Genomic DNA, 19,605 nt, shown 5'->3' on the forward strand with positions numbered 1-19,605 from the left:
GTGTTTCATTTCCTAATCTAATTCACTCAGCATCACCCGACTTAATTCCACTACATTCCATAATCCTCATTTTGCTTTTGTTAATGTTCATCTTATACCCTCCTTTCAAGACACTGTCCATTCCGTTCAACTGCTCTTCCAAGTCCTTTGCTGTCTCAGACAGAATTACAATGTCATTGGCGAACCTCGAAGTTTTTATTTCTTCTCCATGGATTTTAATACCTACTCCGAAATTTTCTTTTGTTTCCTTTACTGCTTGCTCAATATACAGATTGAATAACATCGGGGAGAGACTACAACCCTGTCTCACTCCCTTCCCAACCACAGCCTCCCTTTCATGCCCCTCGACTCTTATAACTGGCATCTGGTTTCTGTACAAATTGTAAATACCCTTTCGCTCCCTGTATTTTACCCCTGCCACCTTTAGAATTTGAAAGAGAGTATTCCAGTCAACATTCTCAAAAGCTTTCTCTAAGTCTACAAATGCTAGAAATATAGGTTTGCCTTTCCTTAATCTTTCTTCTAAGATGAGTCATAGGGTCAGTATTGCCTTACGTGATCTTCCCCAAGGTCGGCTTCTATCAATTTTTCCACTCGTCTGTAAAGAATTCACGTTAGTATTTTGCAGCTCTGACTTATTACACTGATAGTTCGGTAATTTTCACATCTGTCAACACCTGCTTTCTTTGGGATTGGAATTACTATATTCTTCTTGAAGTCGGGTATTTCGCCTGTCTCATAAAATCTTGCTAACCAGATGGTAGTGTTTTGTCAGGACTGGCTCTCACAACGCTGTCAGTAGTTCTAATTGAATGTTGTCTACTCCGGGAGCCTTGTTTCGACTCAGGTCTTTCAGTGCTCTGTGAAACTCTTCACACAGTATCGTATCTCCCATTTCATCTTCATCTTCATCTACATCCTCTTCCATTTCCATAATATTGCCGTCAAGTACATCACCCTTGTATAGACCCTCTATATACTCCTTCCACCTTTCTGCTTTCCCTTCTTTGCTTAGAACTGGGTTTCCATCTGAGCTCTTGATGTTCATACAAGTGGTTCTCTTATCTCCAAAGGTCTCTTTAATTTTCCTGTAGGGAGTATCTATCTTACCCCTAGTGAGATAAGCCTCTACATCCTTACATTTGTCCTCTAGCCATCCCTGCTTAGCCATTTTGCACTTATTGTCGATCTCATTTTTGAGACGTTCGTATTCCTTTTTGCCTGCTTCATTTACTGCATTTTTATATTTTCTCCTTTCATTATTTAAATCCAATATTTCTTCTGTTACCCAAGGGTAATCGTAGAGGGAGACCAAGAGATGACTACACTACGCAGATTCTGAAGGATGTAGGCTGCAGTGGGTACTGGGAGATGAAGAGGCTTGCACAGGATAGAGTAGCATGGAGAGTTGCATCAAACCAGTCTCAGGACTGAAGACCACAACAACAACAACCCAAGAGTTTCAACTAGACCTCGTCTTTTTATCTATTTGATCCTCTGTTGCCTTCATCCCTCAAAGCTACCCCTTCTTCTTCTACTGTATTTCTTTCCCCCATTTCTGTCAATTGTTCCCCTATACTCTCCCTGAAACTCTGTACAACCTCTGGTTTAGTCAGTTTATCCAGGTCCCATCTCCTTAAATTCCCACCTTTTTGCAGTTTCTTCAGTTTTGATCTACAGTTCATAACCAATAGATTGTGGTCAGAGTCCACATCTGCCCCGTGAAATGTTTTACAATTTAAAACCTGGTTCCTAAATCTCTGTCTTACCATTATATCTATCTGATACCTTTTAATACCTCCACGATTCTTCCATGTATACAACCTTCTTTTATGATTCTTGAACCAAGTTTTAGCTATGATTAAGTTATGCTCTGTGCAAAATTCTGCCAGACGGCTTCCTCTTTCATTTCTTAGCCCCAATCCATATTCACCTACTATGTTTCCTTCTCTCCCTTTTCCTACTCCTGAATTCCAGTCACCCATGACTATTAAATTTTCGTTTCCCTTCACTACCTGAATAATTTCTTTTATCTCATCATACATTTCATCAATTTCTTCATCATCTGCAGAGCTAGTTGCCATATAAACTTGTACTACTGTAGTAGGCGTGGGCTTCATGTCTATCTTGGCCACAATAATGTGTTCACTATGCTGTTTGTAGTTGTAGTAGCTTACCTGTACTCCTATTTTTTAAATTCATTATTAAACCTACTCCTGCATTACCCCTATTTGATTTTGTATTTATAACCCTGTATTCACCTGACCAAAAGTCTTGTTCTTCCTCCCACTGAACTTCACTAATTCCCACTATATCTAACTTCAACCTATTCATTTCCCTCTTTAAATTTTATAATCTACCTGCCCGATTAAGGGATCTGACACTCCATGCTCTGATCTGTAGAATGCCAGTTTTCTTTCTCCTGATAACAACGTCCTGTTGAGTAGTCCCCGCCCGGAGATCCGAATGGGGGACTATTTTACCTCCGGAATATTTTACCCAAGTGGACACCATCATCATTTAATCATACAGTAAAGCTGCATGCCCTTGGGAAAAATTACGGCTGTAGTTTCCCCTTGCTTTCAGCCGTTCACTGTACCAGCACTGCAAGGCTGTTTTGGTTAGTGTTACCATGCCAGATCAGTCAATCATCCTGACTGTTGCCCCTGCAACTACTGAAAAGTCTGCTGCCCTTCTTCAGGAACCACACATTTGTCTGGCATCTCAACAGATACCTCTCCATTGTGGCTGCATGTACGGTACGGCTATCTGTATCGTTGAGGCACGCAAGCCTTCCCACCAACGGCAAGGTCCATGGTTCATGGGGGGATACTTGATCTACAATAAAAATAGTTCTTATTGCACAAGAAGTGAACTGAAGATTTATTTACTTTCAGATATGGGTCCTTTAGTGCTTTATAGATTGCTTCACACATTCCAGGGATTATTTTAGTTAATGTGCACTGTGGCGGGTATTCGAGTGCTGTACTGTAAGCTAGGGTAACTCTCTTCTGTAGCAAGAAATCAGAGTGTTACTGTGAGCCTGTCTTCTGCAGATACAGCAGTTCTTAAGCGAGTACTGTGCTTTGTGATATGACAAGACACTTCACTGAGCAAATACTGAAATCTGTTCTCATCCAGTCTTAAGTAATTTATGTACAACTTGACGTCCTCCACTAGAAGCTCACATAACAAATTTTGTTGAATGCTTTTATCGTCTCGTCATAACACCCATGGCTTCACTGAGTTAAGTTTCTATTTTTTCCCCCCTGCTTCTCTTCCAAAAGCGCAAACAGTACAATTGTAGTACGTGCAACTGCTGCGCATAATAACAAGTTGTTGCTGTCAACCATCTTGAACTTTAACGAAAAATATGATGACAAGGTAACACTCCTTTTTAGCACAACGTCAAATAACTCTGTCAAACAAGTTTGACAAATATTTGATCATATCTTTGTCAAAGAAATTTGATAGTGTAATATTGGCCTCAGTCTCTCACTCCGGCCCAGCATTGTTAGTCTCAGGTGGAAAAAGAGGCTCTAGCCATAGCCTCCCATGAACCATGGACCTTGCCGTTGGTGGGGAGGCTTGCGTGCCTCAGCGGTACAGATAGCCGTACCGTAGGTGCAACCACAACAGAGGGGTATCTGTTGAAAGGCCAGACAAATGCGTGGTTCCTGAAGAGGGGCAGCAGCCTTTTCTGTAGTTTCAAGGGCAACAGTCTGGATGATTGACTGATCTGGCCTTGTAACAATAACCAAAACGGCCTAGCTGTGCTGGTACTGCGAACGGCTGAAAGCAAGAGGAAACTATGACCGTAATTTTTCCCGAGGGCATGCAGCTTTACTGTATGATTAAATGATGATGGCATCCTCTTGCGTAAAATATTCCGGAGGTAAAATAGTCCCCCATTCGAATCTCCGGGCGGGGACTACTCAAGAGGATATCGTTATCAGGAGAAAGAAAACTGGTGTTCTACGGATCGGAGTGTGGAATGTCAGATCCCTTAATCGGGCAGGTAGGTTAGAAAATTTAAAAAGGGAAATGGGCAGGTTAAAGTTAGATATAGTGGGAAATAGTGACGTTTGGTGGCAGGAGGAACAAGACTTTTGGTCAGGTGAATACAGGGTCATAAACACAAAATCAAATAAAGGTAATGCAGGAGTGGGTTCAATAATGAATAAAAAAAATGGAGTGCTGGTAAGCTACTACAAACAGTATAGTGAACGCATTATTGTGGCCAAGATCGACACGAAGCCCACGCCTACTACAGTAGTACACGTTTATATGCAAACTGGCTCTGCAGATGACGAAGAAACTGAAGAAATGTATGATGAGATAAAAGAAATTATTCAGGTAGTGAAAGGAGACGAAAATTTAATAGTCATGGGTGACTGGAATTAGTCAGTAGGAAAAGGGAGAGAAGGAAACATGGTAGGTGAATATGGATTGGGGAGAAGAAATGAAAGAGGAAGCTGCCTGGTAGAATTTTGCACAGAGCATAAATTAATCATAGCTAACACTTGGTTCAAGAATCATAAAAGAATGCTGTACACATGGAAGAAGGCGGGAGATACTGACAGGTTTCAGATAGATTATATAACGGTAAGACAGAGATGTAGGAACCAGGTTTTAAATTTTAAGACATTTCCAGGGGCAGATGTGGACTCTGACCACAATCTATTGGTTATGACCTGTAGATTAAAACTGAAGAAACTGCAAAAAGGTGGGATTTTAAGGAGATGGGACCTTGATAAAGTGAAAGAACCAGAGGTTGTACAGAGTTACAGGAGAGCATAAGGGAACAATGGACAGGAATTGGGGAAATAACTACAGTAGAAGAAGAATGGGTAGCTTTGAGGGATGAAGTAGTGAAGGTAGCAGAGGATCAAGTAGGTAAAAAGACGAGGGCTAGTAGAAATCCTTGGGTAACAGAAGAAATATTGAATTTAATTGATGAAAGGAGAAAAATAAAAATGCAGTAAATGAAGCAGGCAAAAAGGAATACAAACGTCTCAAAAATGAGATCGACAGAAAGTGCAAAATGGCTAAGCTGGGATGGCTAGAGGATAAATGTAAGGATGTAGAGGCTTATCTCACTACGGGTAAAATAGATACTGCCTACAGGAAAATTAAAGAGACCTTTGCAGAAGGGAGAACCCCTTGTATGAATATCAAGAGCTCAGATGGAAACCCACTTCTAAGCAAAGAAGGGAAAGCTGAAAGGTGGAAGGAGTATATAGAGGGTCTATACAAGGGCAATGTACTTGGGGACAATATTCTGGAAATGGAAGAGGATGTAGATGAAGATGAAGATGAAATGGGAGATATGATACTGCGTGAAGAGTTTCACAGAGCACTGAAACACCTGAGTTGAAACAAGGCCCCCGGAGTAGACAACATTCCATTGAAACTACTGACGGCCTTGGGAGAGCCAGTCCTGACAAAACTCTACCATCTGGTGAGCAAGATGTATGAAACAGGTGAAATACCCTCAGACTTCAAGAAGAATATAGTAATTCCAATCCCAAAGAAAGCAGGTGTTGACAGATGTGAAAATTACCGAACTATTAGTTTAAGAAGTCACAGCTGCAAAATACTAACGCGAATTCTTTACAGACTAGTAGAAGCCTTCCTTGGGGAAGATCAGTTTGGATTCCATAGAAATATTGGAACACGTGGGGCAATACTGACCCTACGACTTATCTTGGAAGCTAGATTAAGGAAGGGCAAACCTACGTTTCTAGCATTTGTAGACTTAGAAAAAGCTTTTGACAATGTTGACTGGAATACTCTCTTTCAAATTCTGAAGGTGGCAGGGAAAAAATACAGGGAGCGAGAGGCTATTTACAATTTGTACATAAAAGTCGAGGGACATGAAAGGGAAGCAGTGGTTGGGAATGGAATGAGACAGGGTTGTAGTCTCTCCCCGATGTTATTCAATCTGTATATTGAGCAAGCAGTAAAGGAAACTCAAGAAAAATTCGGAGTAGGTATTAAAATCCATGGAGAAGAAATAAAAATTTTGAGGTTCGCTGATGACATTGTAATTCTGTCTGAGACAGCAAAGGACTTGGAAGAGCAGTTGAACGGAATGGATAGGGTCTTGAAAGGAGGATATAAGATGAACATCAACAAAAGCAAAACGAGGATAATGGAATGTAGTGGAATTAAGTCGGGTGATGTTGAGAGTATTAGATTAGGACATTTAAAGTAGTAAAGGAGTTTTGATATTTGGGGAGCAAAATAACTGATGATGGTCGAAGTAGAGAGGACATAAAATGTAGACTGGCAATGGCAAGGAAAGCGTTTCTGAAGAAGAGAAATTTGTTAACATCGAGTATAGATTTAAGTGTCAGGAAGTCATTTCTGAAAGTATTTGTATGGAGTGTAGCATTGTATGGAAATGAAACATGGACGATAAATACTTTGGACAAGAAGAGAATAGTAGCTTTCGAAATGTGGTGATACAGAAGAATGCTGAAGATTAGATGGGTAGATCACATAACTAATGAGGAAGTGTTGAATAGGATTGGGGAGAAGAGAAGTTTGTGGCACAACTTGACCAGAAGAAGGGATCGGTTGGCAGGACATGTCCTGAGGCATCAAGGGATCACCAATGTAGTATTGTAGGGCATCGTGGAGGGTCAAAATCTTAGAGGGAGACCAAGAGGTGAATACACTAAGCAGATTCAGAAGGATGTAGGTTGCAGTAGGTACTGGGAGATGAAGAAGCTTGCACAGGATAGAGTAGCATGGAGAGCTGCATCAAACCAATCTCAGGACTGAAGACCACAACAATAACAACAACAGGTATAGTCTATGCTTTCCAGAAATTTCATGTTTTATTTGTATGGTTCCAACTTTCACCTTACTACAGACCAACCCTTGGTTTTATTGTTTAACCTTCATGTTTTCTTGCCTGACAAGGCAGCACGCTGCCTACAATGGTGGGCAGCTGTTCTTGTCTAGCTAGAATTGAAATTGCAGCCTCCTCACAGGTGCTGTCATCAGACACTGCACAGGCCCACTGCCCTCATGCATGTCCACAACCATGCATTCTGGCCCATGTTCTGGCACCCACCTGCCACATTGTCCTGCCACTGCAATCAGTACCGGCTACTGCCAGCACCAGCTACTGCATCTCAGGATCTGATGGTTGTGTCTCTCGTTGGATGGCTGACATCTCCTACGTCGCCTGGGGGCCTCTTTACGTGAGGGAAAGGTATGCTGTATCCTGCAACTAGTCCATGTGAGTATGAGTGCGCCAAGTGTAGTGTCGCCGTGAGTATGAACTTAAATACTGTCAACTGTATCAGCATGAGCTGGCCATTAGAGGCTGCCTGCAGGAAGCGTGCACATGGCACTGTCTCTGTCGTGCCATCTTCCAGCAACTCACACCTGTATATGTGCAGAACAGTACTAATTCACTCTCACTATGTTCTTTTAGTTTGTACCGCTCACTTCAGTTGTTCTATGTATTGCTTGTGTTGCACTTTCTGTATGATTCTCTTGTTTTGTCATTTGTGGAATCACAAGAAGCTTATTTCTGTTATTGTTCAGAGGTTTACAAAAAAATCCATATTTGAATTACTTGGATTGGTTTCAAATTATATAGAAGGTTAATAAAATAGAAAGAAACTTCCACCCGGGAAAAATATATTAAAAACAAAGATTCCAAGACCCACCAAGCGGGAAAGCGCCGGCAGACAGGCACACCAACAAAACACACAAACACACACACAGAATCACCAGCCCTCGCAACCGATGGCTGCCCCTTCAGGAAGGAGAGGGAAAGACGAAAGGATGCGGGCCCTAAGGGAGAGGGCAAGGAGTCACCCCAATCCCGGGAGCGGAAAGACCCCCCCTAGGGGAAAAAATGGACAGGTGTACACTCGCCTGTCTGCCGGCGCTTTCCCGCTTGGTGGGTCTTGGAATCTTTGTTTTTAATATATATAGAAGGTTATCTAGATATATGCTATGTGATCAGAAGTATCCGGGCTTGTAAGTTTATGGCGCCCTCCATTGCAATTTAATATGGTGTTGGCCCACCCTTAGCATTGATGACAGCTTCCACTCTCAGAAGCATACGTTCAATTAGATGCTGGAAGATTTCTTGGGGAATGGCAGCCCATTCTACACGGAGTGCTGCACTGAAGAGAGGTATCAATACCGGCATTCCAAAACATCCCAAAGATGTTGTACAGGATTCAAGTCAGGACTCTGTGCAGGCCGGTTCATTACAGGGATGTTATTGTCGTGTAACCAATTCGCTACAGGCTGTGCATTATAAACAAGTGCTCAGTTGTGTTGAAACATGCAATCATCATCCCCGAATTGCTCTTCAAGAGTGGGACGCAGGATTGTGCTTAAAACATCAATGTAGGCCTGTGCTGTGATAGTGCCATGCAAAACAACATGGGGTGCAAGCCCCCTCCATGAAAAACACAACCACACCATAACACCACTGCCTCTGAATTTTGCTGTTGGCACTACACACACTGGCAGATGATGTCCCCCAAGCATTCGCCAAACCCACCCCCCCGCCATCGGATCGCCGCATTGTGTACCGTAATTCGTCACTCCACACAACGTTTTTCCGCTGTACAATCGTCCAATGTTTACACTCTTACACCAAGCGAGGCATCGTTTGGAATTTACCGCCATGTGTGGCTTATGAGCAGCCTCTTGACCATGAAATCCACATTTTCTCACCTCCCACCTAGCTGTCATAGTACTTGCAGTGGGTCCTGATGCAGTTTAGAATTCCTGTGTAATGGTCTGGATAGATGACTGTCTATTACACATAATGACCCTCTTCAACTGTCAGCGGTCTCTGTCAGTCAACAGACAAGGTTGGCCTGCACATTTCTGTGATGTATGTGCCCCTTCACCTTTACACTTCACTATCACATCAGAAACAATGGACCTAGGAATGTTTAGGAGTGTGGAAATCTAGCATACATACATATGACAATGACACCCAATCACTTGACCACGTTTGAAATCTGTAAGTTCCGCAGAGCATCCCATTCTGCTCTCTCACGATGTCTAATGACAACAGAGGTCGCCGATATGAAGTACCTGGCAGTAGGTGGCAGCACAATGCACCTAATATGAAAAACAAATGTTTTTGGGGTTGTCCAGGTACTTTTGATCACATAGTGTATGAAAAATGGAAAATAACAGAAAGCCCTGTAAAAGAATGCATTATCAAAGGTATTTTTTACTTAAGCCGTTGTGTTCGGCAACGGCCTTGCTGCAGTGGATACACTGGTTCCCGTGAAATCACCGTAGTTAAGCGCTGTCGGATGTGGTTGACACTTGAATGGGTGAACACATCCAGGCCCCCATGTGCTGTTCCCATTTTTCGGGGTGCACTCAGCCTTGTGATGCCAATTGAGGAGCTACTCGACCGAATAGTAGCGGCTTCGGTCAAGAATACCATCTTAATGACAGAGAGAGGTGTGCTGACCCCATGCCCCTCCTATTCACATCCTCCACATCCTCCACAGGGGTTGACACGGCGGTTGGATGGTCCCGGTAGGCCACGAGTGGCCTGAAGACGGAGTGGTTTTTTTAAGTCATTGTGTTACTTGTCTTTTCTTCTATTTTACCTGCTCTGCCCTACCTTCTTTTAACCTCTCAAAAAAATTTTGTGATTCCCTGTTTATAACTTCAGTAGAAAGATAAGCCCATCACCTTCACTGCAGGATGAGTTAAACAAAAGCCTTAAATTTTTTTTCCAAACAAAAAATGGAGGCACTTGGAAGTTATTGTATTATGTAGTGAAATGAAATGGAATGTTGTGTGCCTAGGGCCTCCTGTTGCGTAGACCAGTCACCTGGTGCAAGTCTTTTGAGTTGACGCCACTTCGGCAACTTGCATGTCGATGGGGATGAGATGAGATGATGATGATGATGATGATGATGATGATGATGATGACGAAAACACAACACCTAAACCCTGAGCGGAGAGAAAATCTCCGACCCAGACAGGAATCAAACCCAGGCCCCTTACCATGGCATTCCATCATGCTGACCACTCAGCTATCGAGGCAGACTGTATTATGTAGTAATATATCACTACTTTCGAAATAATGTGCAATAGAAACAAGCTGTAACAACCTAGAGCATCAAAATCATAAAATTACACCAACATGTGCTACGGATGAACACTGAAACAACGTCAAAATTAAACACAAAAATGTTTTACACAGCTACAATTTACATAAGTTGGAAGATGTCACAAATGAAACGTCCATTATGTTGTAACATATTTAGATAATGAAAAGAATGGAAGAAATACCTGCATCCGGAGCTTTGCTAGTTCCATCATTCTAGAGAGCTTTGAAACTTCATATACATGCCACTTGTCAACAAATATATCAAACCAACCTTTCCCAACATCTCGCAAACACATTACGATATTCGTAGTAATGGTTTCCAGCCACGTACTTTGCAAAAATTTGATAACCTGTAAGTAGTAAGCCAGTGTTAACCTCAAAAACTAATGCTCTCTCAACAAGCAACAAATATTTAAATATGTTGATTAGTAATTCAACAGAAATATAGTGCAGATATCAAAGTGTCTCCTAGAAACCACCAGTTTGAATGTCATTTGGTATTGAAAACAAGCAAAGTAAGAGTACCAAAGGACAGAGATGTATTTTCAGTAAGTCCCCAAGATATCTGTAAGAAATTTACATTATGGAAGCCTCGTACAATTTGGGCTTGGCTGACACTGAAAAAGGAGGGTGTGTACATCCATAAAGCTCACATTCTTCACAGATAGGCATTAAGAACTAATAATGTTTATGGAAATAGGTTGTATTTTGGTTTATTCATTTATCTTGATAAGATTAACGCCATAAGGATGTTTCTCTCACTTAACCTGGAATCATATTTTTAAATTACAGTGCTCGGATGATTAGTGAATTATTCACACCACAAAATGTGAGGAAGAGCCAATTCCTCAGCTGTCATGGACTCATAAAAGCAGTGGTATCAACAACATATTTTTTTCAGCAGAATTCATACAGCCACTATGGACGACATCATGGCTGCAGCGTTGACAACAGGACGGCAGTGTGTGGGGTGGCACTAATTCCTCCAGTCAGAAAAGCGCAACAGTGCTGTGGCCTTGTGCTGTAACTATGTCCCAGTAGTTCTGTTTGGGGGTACTGATGCAGCATGGATGGTCCAGCAGTGGAGGGCAGTGACAGCAGCTGGTGTGTGTGGCCTACAGCCCCAGATAGCAGCCTAAAGGAGAGATGTGCAGTGCTTCGAACCTGGGACCAAGGTGAAGAGAGCAGCATGAGTGGCCCACAAATGAGAGCCTCAAGCAGCAGGGCGCCTCTACACAGAGCAGGCAGTGGACCTGAAGTACGTCAGGTGTGCCTCTCAAAGCTACCCAAGAGTCGGTTGTTGTCAGCCTGCAGGAGGACCCAGCAGATGGAGCCAGTTCAAGCTCCCATAGCATGAGTTCTAGGTGTGAACCATAGACCAGCAGCTATCAACAAAAATGGCTAGTTGTAAATGAGGCTGGATTACCCACATTGGGAAGACAGCTGGTGTGGACTAGTTCTCAGAGTGGGCAGCAGTCAACAACAGCCACTGTTAGGTTTGGGTGGCTAGCATTTATACTTGCTCTGTTCGGTTTTATTACAAAACAGTGTATGGAATGAATAACCCAACACTCCACTGGGCCAGGCTGGAAGCTCATATCATGTCACCTCAGCATGTACCATGGCCTTGCCATTGCAATTTAGAAGGCAACATGCATCTATTAAGGAAGGTGCTGGCATAACATTCCTTCCCCTTTCACAAGATTTGGTCCACTGAAGTGCAGATTGCTGCTCAATCTGCAAAGTACTTAAATAATGCATTCTACATCTTTTTGCGTTTCTTCACATTCTTCACTCAAACTGGTTAAGCTAACCTAGTCCTACGCATAATGCCTGAAGACTGGCATTATTCTACGTCTATATCTACAACTGTACTCTTCAAACCACTGTGAAGTGCATGGCAGAGGGTACATTCTGCTGTACCAGTTATCAGGGTTTCTTCCCATTCCATTCATGTATGGAGCACAGGAAGAATGATTGATTGAATGCCTCAGTGCATGATGTACTTATCCAAATCTTGTCCTCATGATCCCTATGTGAATGATACACCTGGGATTGTAGTAACTTTCTACAGCTGTCAATTAAAGCCAGTTCTTGAAACTTTGATAATAGACTTTCACGGGACAGCTTAAGCCTGAATTCAGGAGTCTTCCATTCAGTTTCTTCAGCATCTCTGTGACACTCTCCCATAGATCAAACAAACCTGCGACCACTTATGCTGCCCTTCTCTGTATACATTCATCACTTCCTCTTAGTCTATTTGGTATGGGTCCCACACACTCGATTATGGTATGGGTTGTAGAAGTGATTTGTAAGCAATCTCCTTTGCACACTGATTGCGCTTCCCTAGTATTCTATCAGTAAATCAAGGTTGGCTACCTGCTTTACCTACAACTAAGCCTACGCAATCATTCCATTTCACATCCCTACAAAGTGTTACACCCATGTATTTGTATGAGTTGGCAGATTCCAACTGTGATTCATTGATATTATAGTCACAGAATCCTATATTCTTTCATTTTGTAAAGTGCACAATTTCAAATTTCTGAACATTTAAGGCAAACTGCCAATCTTTGCACCACTTTGAAATCTTATCAAGATCTGACTGAATATTTACGAGCCTTCTTTCAGATAGTACTTCATTATAGATGACTGCATCATCTGCAAAAAGTCTAAGGTTTCCATTAATAATGTCCACAAGGTCATTAATAAAGAAAATGAAGAGTAAGAGTCCAAACACACTTCTCTGAGGCATAACCAAAGTTACTCTACATCCCATATAACATACTGCATCCTCCCTGTCAAAATGTACTCAATGCAGTCACAAATTTCACTTGGTACATCACATCATAGTACTACACCTATGTTTATTGTCAAAAGTATGGAATCAAAAGCTTTTTAGAAATCTCTGTGACATTTTTCCACATACTAAAGTCCATGGTAAATTGGCAGTCTAAAATATTAAAGTTTCTATTTCAATCCAATCAAAAAATACGGCCATTTATGTCATATATTTTGATATCTTGCCATCATCAATGTCAATAATACGCAAAAATCAAAAATTGTTGAAACTGTCAATTCCTGGGATGAATGAACCAATCTGTATACATAATTAAGTTTGTACAGAACTCTTGGTGTGTTAAGTCCTACTCACCCTTATCCAGATTATTTTTTACATCTGGAATCATTTATGTCTCTTCTGTTAAAAGCAAAAGCCTGATTTGTAACTGTACTTAAATTACAAACATTAAGGAGTACAGATTTGACTCTGGGGAACATTTCATGATTTCAACGACATTGCACCTTTTGGTTAAATGTACACAATATGGCAACAATAAATGTAACAACCTCATTACAAAGCTTTATAACACTAAGGTTGTGCTTTTAGTATTGATGGGTTTGCAGTCACTGAACTATAACATACAGCACAAGTATTACACTACTGACAAGTCCTAGTCACAGACAACAGTCATTTTATGGAATCTCTGTTAAGAGAATTTTGTTTCATCTTGATCACTATTACAGCCATAGATATACAAATCACACTACAAATTACTGGTAATAGGGACTGTGGTGATGGCGTTTGTATCTCTAGCAATCATGTACTTCCATTATAACGCCGTTCCTCAGGTGGCGATAATGAGGCACAATTGGTAGTAGCAAGGGCTGTTATGACTTAACATTTTTCAGAAGTAATGTGATCCATTTCTATCAGTTGTTGAAGTGTATATACACATGTGGCCCCCTTAAATGGTAGTCTCATTGGCCTTTGGGAAACAATGGATGAATGGTGAAAATTTTTTTCCAAATGCTTGAGTAAACCTAATACAACTGATGTGTATCAAGTGCCACAGAGTCCAATCACTAATGACTGTCTGCCCTAAGTAACCATTCACCTATTCAGTGCAGAGCTCACACTAAGAATGAGTTTTTTGGGGTTTTGAATTTTCTCAAAATCCAGGCAGAGACAAATAAGACAGGATTTCCCTACCTGAGAGACAAAGTTATCCTGCTAAATGATGGTCAAAAGTATGCTCAAAACTGAGGAATCATGCACAGTGATCAGTATGGAACTCAAGTACCCAAACTTAGTGAAAGTTCAGTGAGTGACCCACGACGTCAGCCATTTGTAACCACCAGAGCAATGTGCTGCTCATGAAATGCTGCAGACACAATGAGGAACAAATCACATCCCACTTCAATACTTTGATAAGAAGTATAACAGAGCAAGAAAACAGCTGCAATTGAAAATAACTGAAATAGCTGAATGAGCAGTTATGTAAAATATGAGGAGGAACAGGAAAAACTATTTTATATTATGGGCAGCTTCCATGTTATTTTTTGCAAATTTTGTTGATACTCATTATTTTTTACATTATCTTCTGTCAGTTGTGGCTTTATTTTCTTTCAATTTCAGTAATTGCTTCAGACGGCTTTTTTTAAGTACTGTATGTTCCTATTTTGTCTTATTTCATTGTTTACTTATGAATTGCATTATATTTATTGACATCACAGATCAGGTTTATTTACTTTATTAAAAAATCATTTACATAAGGAGCGATCAAAAAAGTTTCCATGCGAAACCTGTTTCTGAAGAAAACATTTTAACAAATGTTGAAATTATGGTATATGGTAAAGAGATTGTAATAAACCTTCCATTTTCCAACTGACTGACTGTTTACTAACACTACAAGAAGATTTAATGCTATGGTTGATGCTCCATCCATGTGCAAAATTTTTAACACAAGGATTAGTGATCAGAATAGTTAAAAGCCTGATTTGAAGATGCAATAGAGGACATTTCAGCATTTCCTTCACTTGTGCCTCAAATATTTAGTCCCTATATTTCTCAAAATCTTACTGGTTTAATCACCGTAAATTCATTTTTCTCACAATGATAAAACTATCCTCAGTCTTAACTTGGAACACAGGTAATATTTTCATACAGCAATGTCAGATTTTCCTATATTTTTGGGCAACAAGTCATACCAAAAACAATGTTGTTTGAATAGATCTCTAATGTAGTGCATCAATTAAACTGCATATATTTTGTCATAAGCAAGAGTAAATATTAAAATTGCCAACTACAGAAATTTAGCTTCACAAACACATAATCAACATTGTTTCCACTCACTTGCTTCTATCAGCCAATTGCAGCACAGAACACATGTCGTCATGCAAATATGGTCTATCCATATGAATAATATTTACTTCAATATTTGTTCAATACTATTGCCACCATTTCATGAATGACATCTGTAATCACAGCGTGATCTGTTGCACAGGCTGGGGCCTAAATTAGGTTGAGAGGTTATCAAATGCCACATTGGCTTACGTGTTTGCAAAAAAAGTGTCATATCTGATTTTTTTCACATTTTTATTTTTGTACTACTAAAATATCTAGTTTAATTATGAACCATATTAAAGACCTCTTAAAAATACAATTATTTGTGTAACATATTGGGCAAAAGGGTTGGGAAATATCATAATGATGACTAGAGCTGTTACTGGAATGCAGTTAGTTTGAAGTCACATCCTTTTTCTTTACGTGGGAAGTCAACTGTTATTTTAAGACTATACCAAATTCTAAGAGTTGATAAAAAAAAGTCAAAATCCAATTCCATCATTGAATAACTGTCAGTTACCAATATTAGTAAACTACCACCCACAGATTTTCATTTTTACACAGAACTGGGGAAGTGCCAAATTTCATGACAATTTGTGAAAACTGTCAATTTTGCATTAAGTAATTACAAATCACAGATTTTGGATTATTTTTCTCTTCATAATTTATATAAATTTTTCCTGTCCATAAATATACAGAAACTGACAGTATTGTCATGAAAGAAAAATACATAATTATATACATACATTAAGGTACAAACTGCAGCATCTACAATTACTTCTGTTAACTTGAATTCTATGGATATGTTGGCCAGTGTGCCAGCAATAAATTATACAGCACGATGCCATACAGATAAGCTCAGCAGTTGCTGCTCAAGTGACCAGGAATGTTACACTACCAGTACCTAATTGCATTCAGGTAGCTATTGGATTCCTGTTACAGGTCAGTAATGTTTCAGGTTTTTATATAGGTACACAGTTATGCTGTTATCTGTACAGGTGTTCATAATTATCATTCTATGACTTTTGATATCCGATATGAACGCTGCATGAATCCCAAATTTAACAATAATGAAATTTTTTGTCTAAATCTAAGTGCATATTGAAAGGATAGGCTAATGAGAAATGGAGTTGTTGAATTCATAGCAATAGAGAAGAAACTCAGTCCACCAAGCTGGAAACTGAAGCTGTATGCTAGATTGTTTGAGCAACACTTAGCGTCTTGGGTAAACATTACTTATAATTGGGTCCTTCTATCAACTACTGGCTCACTTCCAGATGTAGCTGAAAATCAAACCTCTAGGACGTAAACATGTTCTCATTAATGAATGAGACATTAATCATCAAAGAGTTTGGAGGGTAGAGTTTTGTAAGAGATGGCATGACAAGACAATGTGAAAGGAAATAAAACACTTTCTCTTAATGCTACTTAGAATAAATAGTTCATGTGCCCATTCATGACACAAATACATTGAAGAGCCAAAGAAACTGGTATACCTGCCTAATATCGTGTGGGGGCCCCACGAGCACACAGAAGTGCCGTAACATGACGTGGCATGTATTCGACTAATGTCTGAAGTAGTGCTGGAAGGAACTGATACCATGAGTCCTGCAGGGTGTCCATAAATCTATAAGAATGTGAAGGGGTGGAGATCTCTTCTGAAAAGCACATAGCAAGGCTTCCCAGATATGCTCAACAATGTTCATGTCTGGGGAGTTTTATGGTCAGCAGAAGTGTTTAAACCCAGAAGTGTGTCCCTAGAGCCACTCTGTAGCAGTTTTGGATGTGTGGGGTGTCACATTGTCCTGCTGGAATTGCCCAAGTCCGTTGGAAAGCACAGTGGACATGAATGGATGCAGGTGATCAAACAGAATGCTTACATTTGTGTCACCTGTCAGAGTCATAACTAAATATATCAGGGGTCCTATATCACTCCAACTGCACATGCCTTACACCATTACAGAGCCTCCACCAGCTTGAACAGTCACCTTCTGACATACTGGGTCCATGGATTCATGAGGCTGTCTCCATACCCATACACTGCATACATACCATCCCATTCAATACAATTTTAAATGAGACTTGTCCAACAAGGCAACATGTTTCCAGTCATGAACAGTCAAACGTCAGATTGAGAGGCCCAGGTGATGCATAAAGCTTTGTGTCAGGTTACACGAGTGGGCCTTTGGCTCCGAAAGCCCATACTGATGATGTCTTGTTGAATGGTTCGTACACTGACACTTGTTGATGGCCAATAGTTGCACTTCTGTCACATTGAAGAATTCTCTTCAGTTGGCATTGGTCCCATTCTTGCAGGATATTTCTGGACATAGCAATGTCCGAGATTTGATGTTTTACCAGATTCCTGATTCACAGTATACTCATGAAATGGTCATCATCATCATCATTTAAGACTGATTATGCCTTTTAGCGTTCAATCTGGAGCATAGTCCCCCTTATAAAATTCCTCCATGATCCCCTATTCAGTGCTAACATCGATGCCTCTTCTGATGTTAAGCCTATTACTTCAAAATCATTCTTAACCGAATCCAGGTACTTTCTCCTTGGTCTGCCCCGACTCCTCCTAACCTCTACTGCTGAACCCATGAGTCTCTTGGGTAACCTTGCTTCTCCCATGCGTGTAACATGATCCCACCATCTAAGCCTGTTCACCCTGACTGCTACATCTATAGAGTTCATTCCCAGTTTTTCTTTGATTTCCTCATTGTGGACACCCTCCTGCCATTGTTCCCATCTACTAGTACCTGCAATCATCCTAGCTACTTTCATATCTGTAACCTCAATTCACCCAGCTTTCACTCCCATACAACAAAGTTGGTCGAAAGATTGAATGGTGCACAGATAACTTTGTCTTGGTACTGACTTCCTTCTTGCAGAAGAGAGTAGATCGTAGCTGAGCACTCACTGCATTAGCTTTTCTACATCTCGCTTCCAGTTCTTTCACTATGTTGCCATCCTGTGAGAATATACATCCTAAGTACTTGAAATCGTCCACCTGTTCTAACTTTGTTCCTCCTATTTGGCACTCTTTCCCACTGACATTACTTTCGTTTTGGAGATGCTAATCTTCATACCATAGGCCTTACATTTCTGATTTAGCTCTGAAATATTACTTTGCAAACTTTCAATCGAATCTGCCATCGCAACTAAGTCATCCGCATATGCAAGACTGCTTATTTTGTGTTCTCATATCTTTATCTCACCCAGCCAGTCTATTGTTTTCAACATATGATCCATAAATAATATGAACAACATTGGAGACAGGTTGCAGCCTTGTCTTACTCCTGAAACTACTCTGAACCATGAACTCAATATACCGTCAACTCTAACTGCTGCCTGACTATCCATGTAAAGACCTTTAATTGCTTGCAAATGTTTGCCTCCTATTCCATAATCTCGCAGAACAGACAATAACTTCCTCCTAGGAACCCGGTCACATGCCTTTTCTAGATCTATAAAGCATAGATACAGTTCCCTGTTCCACTCATAACACTTCTCTATTATTTGCTGTAAGCTAAAGATCTGGTCCTGACAACCTCTAAGAGGCCTAAACCCACACTGATTTTCATCCAATTGGTCCTCAACTAATACTCACACTTTCCTTTAAACAATAACTGAGAAGATTTTACCCACAACACCCATTAAAGAGATACCTCTGTCGTTGTTATAATCTTTTCTGTTTCCATGTTTAAAGATTGGTGTGATTACTGCTTTTGTCCAGTTGATGGAACCTGTCCCTACTCCCAGGTCATTTCATTTATCCTGTGTAGCCATTTGAGACCTGAAATTCCACTGTATTTGATGAGTTCCAACTTAATTTCATCCACCCCAGCTGCTTTATTGCACTGCAATCTATTGACAATTTTCTCCACTTCCTCAAATGTGATCCTATTTCCATCATCATTCCTATCCCATTCTACCTCAAAATCTGAAACATTACTGATTGTATTTTCACCTACATTGAGCAACTCTTCAAAATATTCCCTCCATCTGCCCAAGGAATCCACAGGATTCACCAGCAGTTTTCCTGACCTGTCCAAAATACTTGTCATTTCCTTCTTACCTCCCTCTCGAAGACTGCTAATTACACTCCAGAAGGTTTTCCAGCAGCTTGACCCAAAGTCTCCAACCTGTTTCCAAAGTCTTCCCAAGATTTCTTCTTGGATGCTGCAATTATCTGTTTGGCTTTGTTTCTTTCTTCAACATAACTTTCTGTCTACCTGAGTTCTAGTATGTAGCCATTTTTTATATGCCTTCTTCTTCCTTTTACAGGCTGCCTTGACTGTGTCATTCCACCAAGCTGTTTGCTTCATCCTACCTTTACACACTACTG

The 19,605-nt window shown here is 40.5% G+C and overlaps 1 protein-coding gene across 1 annotated transcript in view; it reads right to left on the reverse strand.

Annotated features, from left to right (window-relative positions):
• The window catches only part of LOC126278931 (dynein axonemal heavy chain 1-like), an 825,957-nt gene that overhangs the window by 750,679 nt on the left and 55,673 nt on the right, over positions 1 to 19,605 (reverse strand). Inside the window, 1 exon segment of the mRNA XM_049979209.1 lies at positions 10,309 to 10,476. Coding sequence (XP_049835166.1) covers positions 10,309 to 10,476 — 168 coding nt within the window.

Source organism: Schistocerca gregaria, chromosome 6 (assembly GCF_023897955.1).
Source record: "Schistocerca gregaria isolate iqSchGreg1 chromosome 6, iqSchGreg1.2, whole genome shotgun sequence".
NCBI lineage: Eukaryota > Metazoa > Arthropoda > Insecta > Orthoptera > Acrididae > Schistocerca > Schistocerca gregaria.